Genomic DNA, 17,606 nt, shown 5'->3' on the forward strand with positions numbered 1-17,606 from the left:
AGTGCACATATGTTTTGGGCTAAAACATTTTTGAACATTAAACTACAAACATTTTTAACATACAATTGGCAAATTAGCCAATGCAATGCAAAACTTATTTAAACTTATTAAAATATACTGAACTTTTGATAAGACTCTGTTACATGTTAAGAAGACAAGAAGTACAAAAACATTTGTGAACAGCAGCACTTGTAGTTGCAAAATATTTATTTTTTGATAGAGAACATTTACTCAAGTACCTACTCTATGCTTCATTAAATATTATCAATGACTTAGAATAGGTAGATCCGCCTGTTACAGTGACGGGTGGCGAAACGTGTTACAAAGTCATCCAGGCTTAATGATCTTGCCCTTTTCCTCTCAATACTCAAAACTCCAATATTGCTAAGCCTCTCATCAGTCATAGTTGTTCGTAGATGATTTTTTATAAGCTTTAGCACTGAAAAGCTACGTTCACAAGTAGCACTGCTGACAGGTAAAGCTAAAGCTATTCGACATAAACGAAAAAGCTGATGAAACACCTCTTTGTAAGACTCTAGGAAGGTAGTAAACCCCAAAATACTGGAGAGTTCATTCCCACACCCTGCTCTCCTTTGAACAACCTTTCTAGCTTGATACAGCTCATGTTTGAGGTCTTCAATATCACAGTCATACAGACCAGCCAAGCTTACAACTATTTCCTCTGACAAAAAGCTCTTACTCTTGGGGTTTAGTGCCTGTATACCCCTCATAATATCACAATTGGTCTTGTTGAAGCGCTTCTCCATCTCTGCATGTACATGGTCAAGAATGGGGTAAAATACTTCCCTCTTAAACTTGTCCTTGTCATCCTCCTTACACCTGTGTTGCCCGATTGGAGAATCTACAAAATAACCCTTTAGCCTGAGGCTCTCTCTCTGCACCCTTCTCTTAACTGTCTCAGAGGCAACAGTACACTGTTCTGCAATATCCATTGCGTCTTGCCACAGCTCATCAAAACAGGATTCACTTCTATATTGGTCCAAGGTGTCTTGAAGTGCATGAATTAGGTCTACAGCCTTTGCTAGATCAAGAGATGGAGACTGAAGTACATCAGAAAGCAACTTAATTTCCCCTAGAATTTTTCTAAATGTGGATAAATTGCCAATAAATGTGAGGTCAATTTGTGCCAACAGACCCCGTGCCTCCACTGATCTGTCACCGCTGTTCTCTAAATCTATCTCATGTAGCACTCTTAATATAGCTGGTAATCTGTCCATTACAGTTTTGCATGCACTGTAACGACATGCCCACCTGGTATCACTGAGTCTCTGAAGCTCTCTAGGAGCCTCTGGATACATGTCTTTTTGAACTGTGATCCATTTTTGGTGAACATATGAACCTGACATGTAGACATACAATTTCTGCAACAATGAAAAAAAGCAGTGTGCTTCAGGGACTGATTTCACTGCATCAACGATAACAAGGTTAAGGCAATGTGCATTGCAATGTACATAAAATGCATGTTTTGCCTCTGTTTTGATCCTGGCTGCAACACCCCTGCATTTCCCTGCCATTACTGACGCCCCATCATATCCTTGGCCTACAAGATTGGATCTATATTCAAGGCCATACCTTTCCAGACACTGTATGATATTTTGAGTGAGCCCTGCTGCATCTAGCTGACTTGCTCTCTGGAACTCTAAAAAACTCTCTTGAACAGCCCCATTGTAGTAATACCTTAGTACTAATGACAGTTGCTCTGTTTTCTTTAGGTCTTTTGTTTCATCTGCAATCACAGAGAAGTACTCACTCTCCTTTACTTCTCTGATAATGTCTTCACGTACCATCTCTGACAGACATTCGATTACTTCATTCTGAATGGTGTTACTGGTATATTTTGCATTTCCTGCAGCTTTCATTTTTTTGCAATCAGTGGATTATGCTTAGAAAGAAGTTCCATTAACTCTAAAAAGTTCCCCTTGTTTTGTGATGTATCTGTCTCAAGATGCCCCCTTTGGGAGAGGTTTTGCATAGCTGTAAGGAGAACTACTTCAGCAACAGTTTTGATATATATGCGATTTTCCTCTACTTTTTTTTTATATGCCTTGTCCAAAGCATCACGCACAGATGAATCTGTCAAAATGTTTTTCTGATGTTCACTCCAAGCATACATGGCATTCGTATGACCTTCAGATTTCTCATGCCCCTTAAAACCTCCATCTTTATACATTGCCTTCTTCCAGTTTGAGTACCCTTCATGTGATGTAAAAGGAGTTTCAGAAGCATTTGGAATGGAAAAGTATCTACATGCAAAACAATAGACAGAGTCCCGACTTTGAGAATATTCCAGCCATTTGTGTTGTGAATACCATGTCTTGCTGAAGGCCCTCCTCTTTTCACCATGTACTGTTCGAGGAAATATCTTCAAGTGTGGCTGTCTAGGTCCCTCCGCTGGATTTTGAGATATATCTAAGTGTGGGAGGATTCAATTTAAAAATCAATGAAGAATTGTTTTTGATCTAGAACAACATCTCTTGCAAAAGTGACAGTATCAATATTATAAAATATTTAATGCACAATTAAAGGCTTTCAATATTAATCTATGAAGTAAGATTGGAGGTTAAATACCATGTGGATGGCCCAGTGTCGTACATGATGTTGAAGGAGAAGATGTTTCAAAGGGCACCACATCCTGGTTATCTGGTGGATCATGAACAGGTGAAAAAGTGCCTGGGATACTATAAAAATATTACATTTCATTAAATAAAAAAAACATGTTATTTAAAGCAGGATTTTGTTTTCATTTCCAATTATGTACCACAATACATATATTCACTTATTTAATTATTTATTCCCAAATATTAGGATTTGTCCCCTATGGATCGGTTGAACACTTGACAATATAAACATCCCTTCCTTGCATTTTCCTTATTCATTCTCACATACCTTCATTTGTAGAAATCACAGGTGACAATGATGACTGCTGCTCAGTCCACCTTTCCCTGACATTGCTCTCTGCTTCTGGCGTTATTTTAGCCTTCTTAAGGAAGAAATTCTCAATATTTTGAGATCTTTTCATTCTCCACTCCTATTCTTCTATCTATACTGGTTGGCCCTGAAGTAATAAAGCAAAAACTTATGTCACAAACAACAACTTTCTTGATGTATGACCTTGACTGGAAGTCAGGGATGTCAAATTCTTGCCCTTATGGACCCCTATCATGCATGTTTTAGATGTTACCTATACCAACATAGCCAATTCAAATCAAATAATCCCCAAACACCTAGTTGTGCACAAGTCTGTAAATGATTCTTTAAATCAGCTGTGTTGAAGTATGGAAACATCTGAAACCAGGAGGACCAGAACTGCACATCCCTGCATTGAACATGGCACAAACTTTGGTAATATTGATGTATAAAGAACAACACTGGCTGATGATGAAGTACAGTCAGCTGGCATGGCGACACTGCCAGTATTAACCTGCAACTTGGATTATATCTTATAACTAATAACTCTTATGCTAGCTCCGCGGCCGCCCAGTAGCCTACTGAAATATTCGGCGGTTGCAATAATTCTTTAAGTGTTATTTTTTCCTTGGTATTCTAATTTCACCGAAGTTTACTAAACTCAACAAACTTAATATTACTTACCAGGACATTTATTCTCTCATCATTTTCTTTTGCCGGAAAATAGCTTTCTGTGGTGCCGTCTTTCTCCTTCCTTTGCCGATGCTGCATTCACTTACACTCGGATATCTGAGCTTCACTACGAAAACGTAATCGTACATTTGATATTTAATTGAATTTTATTGTTTTAGCTTCGGGGTGGCACCTGGGGTGGCCAGTCTGGTTTGGGGGGGTGGCCTGTGCCCCCCCAGGCCACCCCGCTGGACACGCCACAGGACAAAAGTTCCTATCAATGAACTTGAGATCTTGTTGCTGTTAAAACAGTTGCTTCAGTGATGGAGATCAGCTCAACTTCAACAACTTATTTAGAGACAGGTTGCCTCCCACGAAGTCACCTGTGGATTCACCTTCAGTCAAAGTGCCTGTCCAGAGGCTGAGAGGATTGTATGCTCAATCTCAATTTCAAAAAGTTGGTTGACACAAAAAATTTTTCATTTCACATTTGCCAAAAAAACATCTTGTGGTGCTCCTGTGCTGCTGACCACAGTGTCAGACGTGATGTCCTTCAGCCTGACGTACTGTGGCCTGTCGGTGAGGTAGTCGGAGATCCAAGCCACCAGGCAGGGGTCCACCTCCATCCTGTTCAGTTTTTCCTGAAGCATACATGGCCGGATGGTATTAAAGGCACTGGAAAAGTCAAGAAACAGGATCCTGACCGTGCCTTTTCCCCCATCCAGGTGTGAGTGGGCTCTGTGTAGGAGGTACAGGATGGCATCCTCCACTCCGACACCCACCTTGTATGCAAACTGTAGTGGGTCCTGGGCATGTTGTACCTGTGGTCGGAGGAGGTTGAGGAAGAGCCGCTCTAGAGTCTTCATAAGATGTGACGTCAGTGCCACCGGTCGGAAGTCATTCAGCTCATTGGGCCGGTTCCTTTTGGGGACCGGGACGATGCAGGATGTCGCAGACTGAGATTGAAGACTCGTTGTAGCAGCTCCCCAAGTTCAGCAGCACACGCCTTTAGCATCCTAGGACACACCTTGTCTGGGCCTGCTGCCTTTCTGGGGCGAAGCTTCCTCAGTTGTCTCCTGACCTGATCCACTGTGACACTGGGAGATGTTTGGGAGGAGGGGAGGGGGGGAGATGTCTTGCTGCTGAGAGAGGGATTGGAGGAAGGGGGTGTCATGGTGTCAGGAAGGGGGGGAAGCGAGGGAGGTAGGAGAGTGGGGAGAGGACTCTGTAGTGAAGGTGAGGGTGGGGGGGTTGTGGGCTGGTCAAACCTGTTGAAGAAGTTGTTGAGTTTGTTTGCCTTCTCCACAGTCCCCCCCACTGTGCTTTTCTTGGTGTTGTGGCCTGTGATGGTTTTCACATCATTCCAGACCTCCCTCATATTGTTCCTCTCCAACTTCTGCTCCACCTTCCTCCTGTAGGTGTCCTTTGCTTCCCTCAGGCAGCGTTTCACCTCCCGCTGTGCTGCTTTCATCTCCTCCTTCACTTTGCTCCTGAAAGCCTTCTTCTTCATGTTGAGGACAGCTTTTACTTCCTGTGTTACCCACGGTTTGTTATTAGGATAACACCGTACCGTCTTAGCAGGGGCGACTGTGTCCACACAAAAGTTGAGGTAGTCTGTAAGACAGTGTGTCGCCCCCTCTATGTCCTCACCATGTGGGCTCAGGAGGACAAATTTCACATTTGTCCTGTTTCTTGGAAAGATTCTTAGAACATCTTTTGCCTCTTTTCAAGTTTACTGGAATTCTTCCAGTTAGTGGTCTTTAACTGACATGCTTGACATGCTTCAGAGCTTCAAGAGGTTACATTCACACCACACAAGAGGACGTCATTGGCCAGATGTCACCATGTATTCCTCTATGTCACTCATTTGCTTTCAAGAGCCATTCACACTGTCCGGCACCTCAGATAGCGTCATAGCATGTTCTAGCTGACAAAGAATCCATTCTTTCCCCATGGTAAATATGTTGCTTTCAAAGAAAGATAATCGTGATTGTTCTAATGTACACGTATTATTGAATATGTTGTGTACATCACCTCCCATCTCTAAGAGTTAAACATTGATGATGGGTGATTGGATGTAAACCACTTTTCTCTGAATAAACTTTGATCAGTTCCTGTTTTGTCAGACAATTTCATCAGGACAAACATATTTCTGAAAAGCACAAATTAAGCGTCAAGTTAGTGATCGCCTATTATATAATACCTACTCAACTATACGGAAGTTCTGTCATAATTATATGAGACCTTGGAGGGTCTTGCGAAATGTTTATGAAGGCTGTAAAAGTTGCATCACCATCACTTATGAGCAGAGATGGGCAGTAACGCGTTACTTGTAACGCGTTACTGTAATCTGATTGCTTTTTTCAAGTAACGAGTAACGTAAGGGATTACTATTGCAAAAACGGTAATTAGATTACCATTACTTTCCCGTAGGAACGCTGCGTTACTGCGTTACTAAAACCGTGATTTTTTGCGAGAATGTCTCACGACAGTGACGTAAGCGAGTGCGCCGTTAATGACAACAGCTGTGTGCAGATCAACAATGAATCACATATCGATTGTGGGAGAGAGTATGAGCGTGCAGCGTTTAAAGCGTGGAAGTACTGACCTTACTTTGAGTTTGATTCCATAAAAAGTGACAAAAACATTAGTGTCCATCGTGCGTGGGAAGAAAACTTCTTTTTACAGCGAAAAAAACCCCTAAACTTCCAAGCAAGCACCGAGTGCGCAACGACGTAATGGGAAATTCACAGAGACACTAGCGGATTCTTCAACTGACCGCGGCACACCTGCACCAGGGTAAACCCGCTAACCTAGAACATAACACTAGTAATTCAAGTAGCCATTAATCTGCTGACTATTAAGCACATGTTTCCAGCTGTCAGATACTGCATCATGGCAACGTCTCATTCTGAAAGATCAGTAAGTTCAAAGCACTCAATAAAGAAACTGTACCTTTTCTGTGGCTGTTGTCTCTTTACATAAGCTGCACTTTAAAACGTAATGAATATGAACCCAGCGGGTTCACGGTACCTGACAGTAGACCTGGTTTACTTTTGAAACTCTGTAGACCTCAGTGACCTGGAACAGTAACATTATGTACATTAATGGTTACGTGTTACTTAACCACTGAGCTGCTGGAAGCCTCCACTGCTGTTTATTATTTATGCACCTATTTTATCCTTTGTAAGTTGCAAAAATGTTCCCTCTCAGAAAATAAAGCTGCTACGCCGCATCATTCATGGACAGTCAGGGCCATACGTTTTGGAAATGGCACAAATTTCTGTGTTTCATAAACAATGCAGCTTCACTTTCTTATATATGTGTGCACAGCTGTAGCCAAAGCATTAGGCTGTGACTGTAGTCCAGGCTTTACATACCACACTGGCCTTCTGTTCATCACTATGTAACATATTAGCATGATAGCCACCTGGTGGCTCATTGGTTCACTGGGTGATGGTGTTAATGGGGGTCCTGTCACTGCTGGGATTCTGTCATGACGGGGCATCGGTGTCTAATCAGCAAATGCAATAATTAATTTCTCTGTCTCAGTAAATTACATTCAATTCTTCCAAATGAGCTCTCCTTAACATCCCCCCCCAGAGTATCTGAGGAACTAATTCCTTAATTGATCATCGTTTGCTTTGCTCCTGTGCTCAGGATTCACATATACAGCATTTCAATGCACCTAAATTCCTGCTAAACCAGTTCTCATCTACGGTTTTCTGGTTTTTGTTGTAAGACAACAATGTCTGGCTTTAAACTCTGCAGATCTGAAAGGAACACTTCAGATCTCAATAGGAAAAAAATGATGCTGGATATCTATACTGTTATGGATGGGATAATGGGTTAGAAACTGCCTGTGTACTCTCACCATATGAGGCCAGGCATTATCATGCACCAGGAGGAACCCAGAACCCAAAGCACCAGTGTTGGGTCTGACAGTGGGTCCAAGAATTTTGTCCAGATACCTAATGGCAGTCACGGTGTGGTTGCCTAGTGGATATGCCTCCCTAAACTATCACTGACCAATCACCAAACCGGTCATGCTGAATAGTGTTACAGAGTTGGTCATATGTCCATATTGGCATGAATATTTTTTTTTCTGATGTGTTTTCAAAGTGTATATAAACAATAAATATTTTTGCCTTTGTCTTACTGTTGAAGCACATGCTTTTGGTTAGGTAATTCCTGAAGAAAAACTCCTGTAAAATTTGGATTATATAACCTATTAAATACTATAAATACTTAAATACTTGAAATGTGCAATTCACTTGTATTTTTATTTTTTATTCCTATTTATTCTATTTATCCCCTTCGTATATTTTATTTATATTGTCTCTGTATTTATATATGTGTGTGTGTGTGTGTGTGTGTGTGTGTGTGTGTGTGTGTGTGTGTATATATAATATTCTGTAACTCTGTAACTTCTGTCGGTGCTGTGCTTTTTTTGGAAATCGAATTTCCCAGAGGAACCCACCCGAGGGATTAATAAAGTTCTATCTAATCTAATCTAATAAAGGACATTCATTAATTCTATCCTTTCTTTATTTGACTAGCAAGGCAAGGCAAGGCAAGGCAAGTTTATTTGTACAGCACAATTCAACAACAAGGTGATTCAAAGTGCTTTACAGAGACATTAGAAACAAGAACAAATAAAAAGCATGATTTAAAATTGAATAAAACAAGCAAATAAACTAACTAACTAATTAACAAACAAACAAACAAACAACAGTATATAAAATCAAAACAGATAAAATCAGAACAGTAGATAAAATCAGTAGTTAAATGTAAGTTTTGAAATTTAAGCTTAAAGTGTGGATTTGGTGCTTTATTCAAATGCAGCTGAGAACAGGTGAGTCTTCAACCTGGATTTAAATAAACTGAGTGTTTCAGCTGATCTGAGGCTTTCTGGGAGTTTGTTCCAGATATAAGGAGCATAAAAGCTGAATGCAGCTTCTCCGTGTCTGGTTCTGACTCTGGGAACTGATAAAAGACCTGATAGCAGGTCATCTCTCCATCAGTCCAGCATCTGTTTTCTTAACCGTTTGTCCAATTTAAGGTCTTACGCAGCTCGAGCTTATCAAGATAATCGTGATTGTTCTAATGGACACGTATTATTGAATATGTTGTGTACATCACCTCCCATCTCTAAGAGTTAAACATTGATGATGGGTGATTGGATGTAAACCACTTTTCTCTGAATAAACTTTGATCAGTTCCTGTTTTGTCAGACAATTTCATCAGGACAAACATATTTCTGAAAAGCACAAATTAAGCGTCAAGTTAGTGATCGCCTATTATATAATACCTACTCAACTATACGGAAGTTCTGTCATAATTATATGAGACCTTGGAGGGTCTTGCGAAATGTTTATGAAGGCTGTAAAAGTTGCATCACCATCACTTATGAGCAGAGATGGGCAGTAACGCGTTACTTGTAACGCGTTACTGTAATCTGATTGCTTTTTTCAAGTAACGAGTAACGTAAGGGATTACTATTGCAAAAACGGTAATTAGATTACCATTACTTTCCCGTAGGAACGCTGCGTTACTGCGTTACTAAAACCGTGATTTTTTGCGAGAATGTCTCACGACAGTGACGTAAGCGAGTGCGCCGTTAATGACAACAGCTGTGTGCAGATCAACAATGAATCACATATCGATTGTGGGAGAGAGTATGAGTGTGCAGCGTTTAAAGCGTGGAAGTACTGACCTTACTTTGAGTTTGATTCCATAAAAAGTGACAAAAACATTAGTGTCCATCGTGCGTGGGAAGAAAACTTCTTTTTACAGCGAAAAAAACCCCTAAACTTCCAAGCAAGCACCGAGTGCGCAACGACGTAATGGGAAATTCACAGAGACACTAGCGGATTCTTCAACTGACCGCGGCACACCTGCACCAGGGTAAACCTCCGCCTACCGCAGTCCTGCTTTACAGGTGAAAATAGAGCAACAGGACCGCTGAGTCTTTGACTTTATTTATTTTCTGCTGTGTTTTACTTGCATCTATTTGAAAGACTGAGTGTAAACACAAAAAATATTTTATTTTATGAGCTGGAATGTGCAGAAAATAGGTTTAAATGTTAAACTAATTTATTCAAGTCAGAGAATGTTGCATATAATTAAATTTTTGCTTGATGCATAAAGTTAAAAGATTAAAACTGATAAAACAAGTTAAAAAAAGAGACTTTTCCATTTGATTACATTTTGTATGATGGATTATGTAGAAAAAGTAGAATTGGGCTGAAAGACCTATCGCTTTATAACCTCTTCAGGTTGTAAATCGTGGTTTTAAAAAGTAACTAAGTAACTAAGTAGTTAATTACTTTTGAAAATAAATAATCAGTAAAGTAACGGGATTACTTTTTTGGGGAAGTAATCAGTAATTAGTTACTGATTACTTTTTTCAAGTAACTTGACCAACACTGCTTATGAGCCACTGAAACAATGATGTGAGCATAACCTGTATTTTTCATGGTCCTTTTTCTTCTCCTTTTCTTTTTGGTAATAGAAGGTGACCATGGCCTCCTTCGATTCTAAAGCTGTACTGCAAACTCGCATAACCATTATGCCACTGAGGATAAATGCAGAGTAAAATGCTAAGGTTTTCCTACAATGTTGTCCTTCTTTGTTCCTAATAGTCCACTAACTCATACTCTGTTCATAATCATGTTTAACTATCAGCAAACTGAAGACAACAGGTTAAAAATAAAGCTGATATTTTATTGCCTGGATTGATTCAGAAAAATCGGAAATCAAAAGTATTACCTTGAGCCACGGATCATGAGTTTAGCTGAGCCCATGTGTAACTGTTGTTCTACTTGGAAGAAGTTGTTATAAGACAATTTGGCCCCTGTGCTGAGAATGGTGCAGACCACTATTTGCTCTGGGATTTTCTATCTTTGGTATATGCAAGCTTCACATCCATCTGTTCAGTGTTCTTAGATGTACAGAAACATACAAATGGGCACAACAAAGAAGCTTTTAAGGCGCTATATCTATATGTCATGGTCCGTGGTCCTGTGTCTGTGGAATGCGTGATGCTCGGGTAGCCACACCCCCGGGCTGGGCCATCACCAGCACACCTGCTCTCCATCATGGTGATTACACGGAGATCCACTTAATCCGGCGCTGACGGATGCTCCACGCCAGTCCGTTAGTCATCCCCACAGTGGTAACCAGACTTCCACGAAAAGTGTGCATTCTCTTCTGCTTGGAACTTTGTTTAACCTGCCTACTTCTGTCCAGGTTTCTACTCGGCGTCTGCTACCTGCCTGTCCTCCGGCTCAACTGGATCTCGCGGTGCTCACCTGGCCCACTCGCCATTCCCACGGACTTCCTGCCCCCCACGGACTGCCACACTTCCCTCCCGAGCTCCCACGGTCCCGTTCTATCGTAAGCCCCTACTCTAACTCAGTCCTGATATGTTTTCCCCGCTTCCTGGCTCCCTAGTAATCATCTCCCCTTTCTATTGCAGCCCCCCGCCGTCCCGATCCCGGCTTCCTCGTGTCATTGTTTCCCCGGGTTTTTAGTTTCTGTTTTGCTCTCTAAATTCCCCGGGTCGCCTTTCGTTGTTTCAATAAAGTGTCTTTCTGTTAGCTCGGAGTCTGCGCCTGGATCCTTTCGTGCCCGCGCACCACGGCCCATGACACTATATGTGATATGTTTCAAGAGGCTGTTGAGCTCTAGTCAGCATTCATAGAGCTCCAAAGACAGACTTCACACCACCATCTCTTCCAGCTTTACAAAAGTAATGCTGTAATAAAAACACTGCTATTTTGCTGTAGTCTTATTGTCATTTGAACTCAATTTTTAAAGCACGTTTCTAGTCTTATTGATCAAAGCACTTCACAATAAAAGCCACATCTAGACTGGATTGTTATTGTATACATAGTTTGGAACTTCAAGTATCGAAGACTCTCACATATAGACACAAACACCAAGGAGCGTTCAGGACCTCACTAAAGAAAGAGCTAAGATAGACCCACTAATCTTCTGATTAGTGGGTCTATCTTGACCTCTGATGCCTTTGCAGTAGTAAAAAAAAAAAAATGCTTAGCAACTGCTAGTTGTCCATCTATATACATAGGTATACACATTCACTGGTCAATTTATTAAGTAAACCTGTTCCCCTGCTTGTTAATGCAAATAATAATAATAACAGCTCTCTGGGCTGATAAGGCCAGAGAGTGGATCTGGGAAGATAAGCCAACTGCAAACCACTGAAAAGGAATGACATTAATACTGGTGTATAAGAGAGAACTACAGTCAGGAGAGGATATGATTTACATGTGGATGTTAAACCGGCTAGGACATAAAGAAAAATTGATGCAATAGGGTCTAATGCGATGGGGATTGTAATTAGGAACAACAGGATGTTAAAGATCCAAAGATTCAGAAAATATTCTGTCTCAGTATACTTCATTAGTTTAAACTAAGCATCACAAGGAGTACGAGTTAATTCACTGTCACCTTAAAATGATTTTGAAGGTGACAAGGTTGTCACTGAGCTTCCTTTTAATGCCACACCCTCATTCCAATATAGCACCTTCAGGATGTGGTGGAGCAGAGATTTACTGCTAACAAAACTGCAGCAGATGCATGATTCATGTCAATTCAATTCAATTTTATTTATATAGCGCCAAATCACAACAAAAGTCGCCTCAAGGCGCTTTATATTATACAGTAGATACAGAGAATAGCCCAACGATCATATGACCCCCTATGAGCAAGCACTTTGGCGACAGTGGGAAGGAAAAACTCCCTTTTAACAGGAAGAAACCTCCGGCAGAACCAGGCTCAGGGAGGGGCGGCCATCTGCTGCGACCGGTTGGGGTGAGAGAAGGAGGACAGGATAAAAGACCTGCTGTGGAAGAGAGACAGAGACTAATAACAGATATGATTCGATGCAGAGAGGTCTATTAACACATAGTGAGTGAGAAAGGTGACTGGAAAGGAAAAACTCAATGCATCATGGGAATCCCCCGGCAGCCTACGTCTATTGCAGCATAACTAAGGGAGGATTCAGGGTCACCTGGTCCAGCCCTAACTATATGCTTTAGTAAAAAGGAAAGTTTTAAGCCTAATCTTGAAAGTAGAGATAGTGTCTGTCTCCTGAATCCAAACTGGAAGCTGGTTCCACAGAAGAGGGGCCTGAAAACTGAAGGCTCTGCCTCCCATTCTACTTTTAAATACTCTAGGAACAACAAGTAGGCCTGCAGAGCGAGAGCGAAGTGCTCTAATAGGGTGATCTGGTACTACAAGGTCATTAAGATAAGATGGGGCCTGATTATTTAAGACCTTGTATGTGAGGAGCAGGATTTTGAATTCAATTCTGGATTTAACAGGAAGCCAATGAAGGGAAGCCAAAACAGGAGAAATCTGCTCTCTCTTTCTTGTCCCTGTCAGGACTCTTGCTGCAGCATTTTGGATTAGCTGAAGGCTTTTCAGTGAGTTTTTTGGACATCCTGATAATAATGAATTGCAGTCGTCCAGCCTGGAAGTAATAAATTCATGAACTAGCTTTTCAGCGTCACTCTAAGACAGGATATTTCTAACTTTCAGTCAATGCGCCACAAAGAATTAAGATAGTTCTGAAAGGCCAGTGTGTACCTAATAACGGGGCCTGCAAGTGCTGAGAGATGCAAATACCATCTGCAAATGAACGTGACACAAAACGAAAAAAAAAGAGCAAAATTTCTACATGAATGCTTAGAATTTTTATTAAATACAAAAAAATGATAACTTTAAAGTTTTCTTAGTTTAACATAAAGAAGAGTAGAAAAGCGCTATATAAGAACCAGTCCATTTACCATTTAATATGCTAGATTGTTATGTATTTCTGTTCTGTTGTTCTGCCTGATAAAAAAAAAAAGTATCATTGCACAGTGTTTACCCTTTTTTTCTTAGTCTTACAGATTATAAACAAATGAATTCACTTGTTTTACCCCATCCATGGTGTTCACAGCAGGCTGAATGCCAAACTGTCGGCTCAGTTGATTACTGAAGACATCAGTAATTAGTGGCTGTTATCTGAAGTACAGCTTTATTAAAGAGAAACATGTATTGCCCTCAATAACCGACATACAGCCCAGTTATTTATTTGCAGAACCTACTAATTGCTTGTCTGTTTTTGAGCTGTATAAAAAAAAGAAAAAGAGAAAAGAAAAATACTCTCAACCCACCACAGAAAAATGAGATTCCTGCTGCAGAGGAAATGAGAGATTACAGGGCCTGATTATTAAAAATGTTTTCCCGAATTACTAAAATAATGAAGAGGGAGAAGCTAAATAAATTCAGCAGATGACACAGCATACCAAATATTGCATGCATGAACACCAGCGTTTAAATTACAGCAGAGATTTTCTGCCGTTAGCGGTTATCAAAACATAAAATCTGATTTACTTGCAGAGATGTGTTTCATTAGTTGTAAGCAACAGGAAATGGCCTTGTTACTGCTATGCATCAGAATTTCAATAAGATTTAAATGCGTCATTTCCCGGTTCAATTAACCATAAAATGCAAATACAACACAGTTTAAAAATGTGTAATAATGATACAAAGTCATTCATTTATAGTATTTGAAAAAGCAATAAGTTAGTACTGTATGTTTGCATTAACCGATATGCTAAAAGATCAACAGATGGAGAGGAAACACTATTTTTAGGCCTAATAATTCATGATTAAGAATTAGATATTTTTCTCAGCAACTTCTGGTTTACTATTAATTACAGTATCACCTTTTCACATTTGCAAATGAGCCACAATAAGGGTCCGTTTTGGTCCTAACCTCCTTTAATTAAACATGGAGCAGTTAATGAAAAACAAAGGAGTGGTATCAAACAGATGGTAAATGGTTTAGATAGAAAGATGGATTTACTTCTCATCTTTACACTGGGTAAAAACAATTCTATTTTAGTTTTCAATATAGGCAAAAAAGGACCAGAACATAAAGCTCGTATGCAGCCCTGTTAGATAACAGCTGATACCTTTTTACACAACCATCTGTCAAATCTTACACTGAACATGGCATTGGCAGAATTGGTAGAGTTAATATAAATTAGTTGGTTTCCTGAACCCGGCATTTATGTGCAGACCCGGCTTTTAAGCATACAGCCCAAGTTTGGGGTCAGGGATTTGGGAAGAAGCTTAATGTTAGCCTGCTTTAACATTGCAAAACCAGTTTTAATGTGTGTTTGGGGTCACTGTCCTGTTGGTGGAACACCCAAGTCGTGTCCAGGTTTCCACCATCTAGCTGTTGATCTGAGGTGAAGTTTGAGTTTGGAAGCTGTCCTTTGACATCCACTTTGTGCAGTGTACCAGGATCAATTGCAACAAAACAACTGCAGAGCATGACGCTACCACCGCCATGCTTGACAGTTGTTACAGTTTTGCGGGCTTGAAAGCGTCAACTGTAGTCCTCCCAACATACGTCGTCATTGTGGCCAAATTGCTCAATCTTCGTCTTTTAAGTGGTAAATGGACTGGTACTTATGTAGAGCACACAAAGCACTTTAAAGCTCATCTGACTATAAAACTTTTCTCCAGGAGGAATTTGGTTTGTCCATGTGGCCAGCTGCAAATTTTAGTTCAGCTTGAAGGTGTTGATTTTGGGGCTGGCGATTCAGTCCATCACAATCGAAAACTCACTTCACTGTCGACAGTAATACTGTTGTTCCAGCACTTTCAAGTTCAAGTAAACATCAAATAGCACTTATTAGTTCCTTGGTAATATCCAAGTAACATGTTACACTGATAATCCTGAAATCAGTAGACCTTCCCAACTTGTGTAAATATCCTTCTTAGATCTTCACTTACTTACTTGGACTTTCTCATTGTTCTAAGCAGAGTTGACTAAACTACTGGCCCAACAAATCCAGTATAGTAGCATTTGAATTGAAAAAAAAAAAACTTTACTGCACTTTTAAAACTTTGTAACTAATCTTTCTTTCTTTGTTTTCATAACACATTGACCATATGAGAGCACAATTGCTGCCATACACCTGTTCTTGTGCAACAACTTATGCCCCCAATTGTCATGACATGAGCACATCTCTTCAAGGTCTAATGCCGTAAGGTTTTTCTTGCCTTTCAGACAGCTTTTAAGCACTCAACATGATGGATATTGTCTCATGACAGGTTACATAAAAACACTTTTTCCTCGTTTCTTCTCTTTTCTCTTTCACTGACATCGTATTGATCCACAAACCTAACTTTTGTGGCTTTTGTTCACTCAGACTTGACCACACTGTGGTCCTGATTGCCAATCAAGTTATTCTGTGTCCAATCAAACCACAAGAGAAAGACTGATAAAAGGACAAATAGTTGAGTATTCTTGATTGTAATAAAATAAATGCATTTCAGATCTCCACTTTTCTGAAATGGCAAACTGCAGCTCCAGCTTTGAGAATGGAGAAAGAATAATCCTAATAATCTTAAATAATTAGAATCTTTACCGTTTTCTCTGTAAAAGCAGCTCACACTGCTGCAAGAAATTTAAAAGGTGTTTTAAAAAAAAAAAAAAACAGCCGCACATTTTTACTGGATTTTCCAGTTGGTCGATGTATAATTCCCAGATCCAGGATTTTGTGTTAACCACATATTATTTGAAGATAAAAACAGCAGAAACAGTAATATGTTCATTTTAGATGTATCAGGATATTCTAAGGCCTTTTTTTATATGTAAAGAGGAAAATTGTTTGGTATTTATTTAACTCATTCACTGCCATTGACGTCTATAGCCGTCAATTGCAGTGCATGAGTCAATGGGTTTAACATATTCACTGCCAATGGCTGGCAGTGAATGAGTTAAGTGCCAATCCAGCCAAATAATTTCAAAGTTCTTTTGTAGTCCGTTGCCTTCTACAGTATTTACTTTTTCCCTGGGAAAGCTCTGGTAGCAATGATCTGGAACTGGCATATGTATAGCAATACTTAAAATCTTATTATCATACATAACATAAAACATTTAAGTGATTTAAGTGAACATTTAAGTATTTATTTGCTACGTTTATATTATAATCTGCAGTTAAAAGTAATATATATATAAATATAAGCTCAGTCCAAAAGGTCCAGTTGTACAAGTTGTGAGACAGATAAAGGTGCTGCAGGGAGTATGCCAAGTACTCAAAAAAATAAAGCAAGCAATGAAAACAAAATAAAACAGAAAATCTATGTGGAACTAAGCACAAAGGCAAGTTGACAAACTGCGTAAACAGACATTCCACAAAGGAGAGACAAGAGTACATGACATATACTCAGGAGACTGATGGAAACATCGAGCAAGACATACAACTGGGAAAGTAAAGGAAAGAAACAGAAGCAGTGAAATGAAACAGGAAGTTAGCCCTATGACAGACTGGTGGACCCGTCTCCCACCCTATGACAGCCAGGTTAAGCCCCAGTCCTCCAGGATGGAATGGATGGATGCAGTGGGCATTTCAGAGTCTTTTGGGGCACTGGGCAAAAGTTCCCAAGGGACAGTCAACCAACATTCATCAGCCTTAGGTTATTAACCCAAGGCTGATGCAGACATAGGCAATGGAGCTCAAGTGGCAACTAAAAAACAACGTCTGAAAATCCAAGCTGAAGAAACGCTTTAGCGGTGAACACTCACAGGGAGGTCCACAGTCAGTATAACAAAAAAAACCAAAACAAAAAACTAAAGAGAGGCAAAGGCTATAAAAACACAAGTTAACAAGAGAAATGGAAACACCAGGGAAATCAGCTGAAACTAGTCATTGCAGGCTGAGACAAGGGAAGCAAAACTAAACACAGTACACAAGAGATGATGTGTGTGGCCTTCCAAAATAAAACAGGAAGTAACTAAACATGGGAACATCTAACACATAAATGCAAGCTTAAAATACACACTGAACACAACATGGAGGAATAATGACAACTCAGGGAATTAACTAAAAACAATAACTATGATTACAAATTACAAAGGAAAAGTCAGCCAAACGGAGAATAAAATTGTGGAAAAGAAAAGAAAACAGGAACTA

The 17,606-nt window shown here is 40.0% G+C and overlaps 1 protein-coding gene across 2 annotated transcripts; it reads right to left on the reverse strand.

The window, feature by feature from the left end:
* Positions 1 to 1,742: 1,742 nt before the first annotated feature.
* On the reverse strand, positions 1,743 to 4,750 carry LOC146663141 (zinc finger MYM-type protein 1-like). Of its 2 annotated transcripts, none has more exons than XM_085415744.1 (3): positions 2,908 to 3,593; positions 2,590 to 2,691; positions 1,743 to 2,430 (listed from the first exon to the last, which is right to left on the reverse strand). In XM_085415744.1, the coding sequence occupies exons 1-3, from the start codon at positions 3,038 to 3,040 to the stop codon at positions 1,877 to 1,879; spliced, it is 789 nt and encodes a 262-aa protein (XP_085271870.1). In that variant the 5' UTR covers positions 3,041 to 3,593; the 3' UTR covers positions 1,743 to 1,876. The 2 variants fall into 2 exon arrangements, 1 of the variants encoding a protein (XP_085271870.1); XR_014913002.1 differs by lacking the exon at positions 2,908 to 3,593 and adding an exon at positions 3,613 to 4,750 and having other exon boundaries at positions 2,397 to 2,430.
* Positions 4,751 to 17,606: the final 12,856 nt, after the last annotated feature.

This window comes from Rhamphochromis longiceps, linkage group LG8, assembly GCF_057381845.1.
Source record: "Rhamphochromis longiceps isolate RC_006_pf linkage group LG8, R_longiceps_female_GT1.1, whole genome shotgun sequence".
In the NCBI taxonomy this organism is placed as follows: Eukaryota; Metazoa; Chordata; class Actinopteri; order Cichliformes; family Cichlidae; genus Rhamphochromis; species Rhamphochromis longiceps.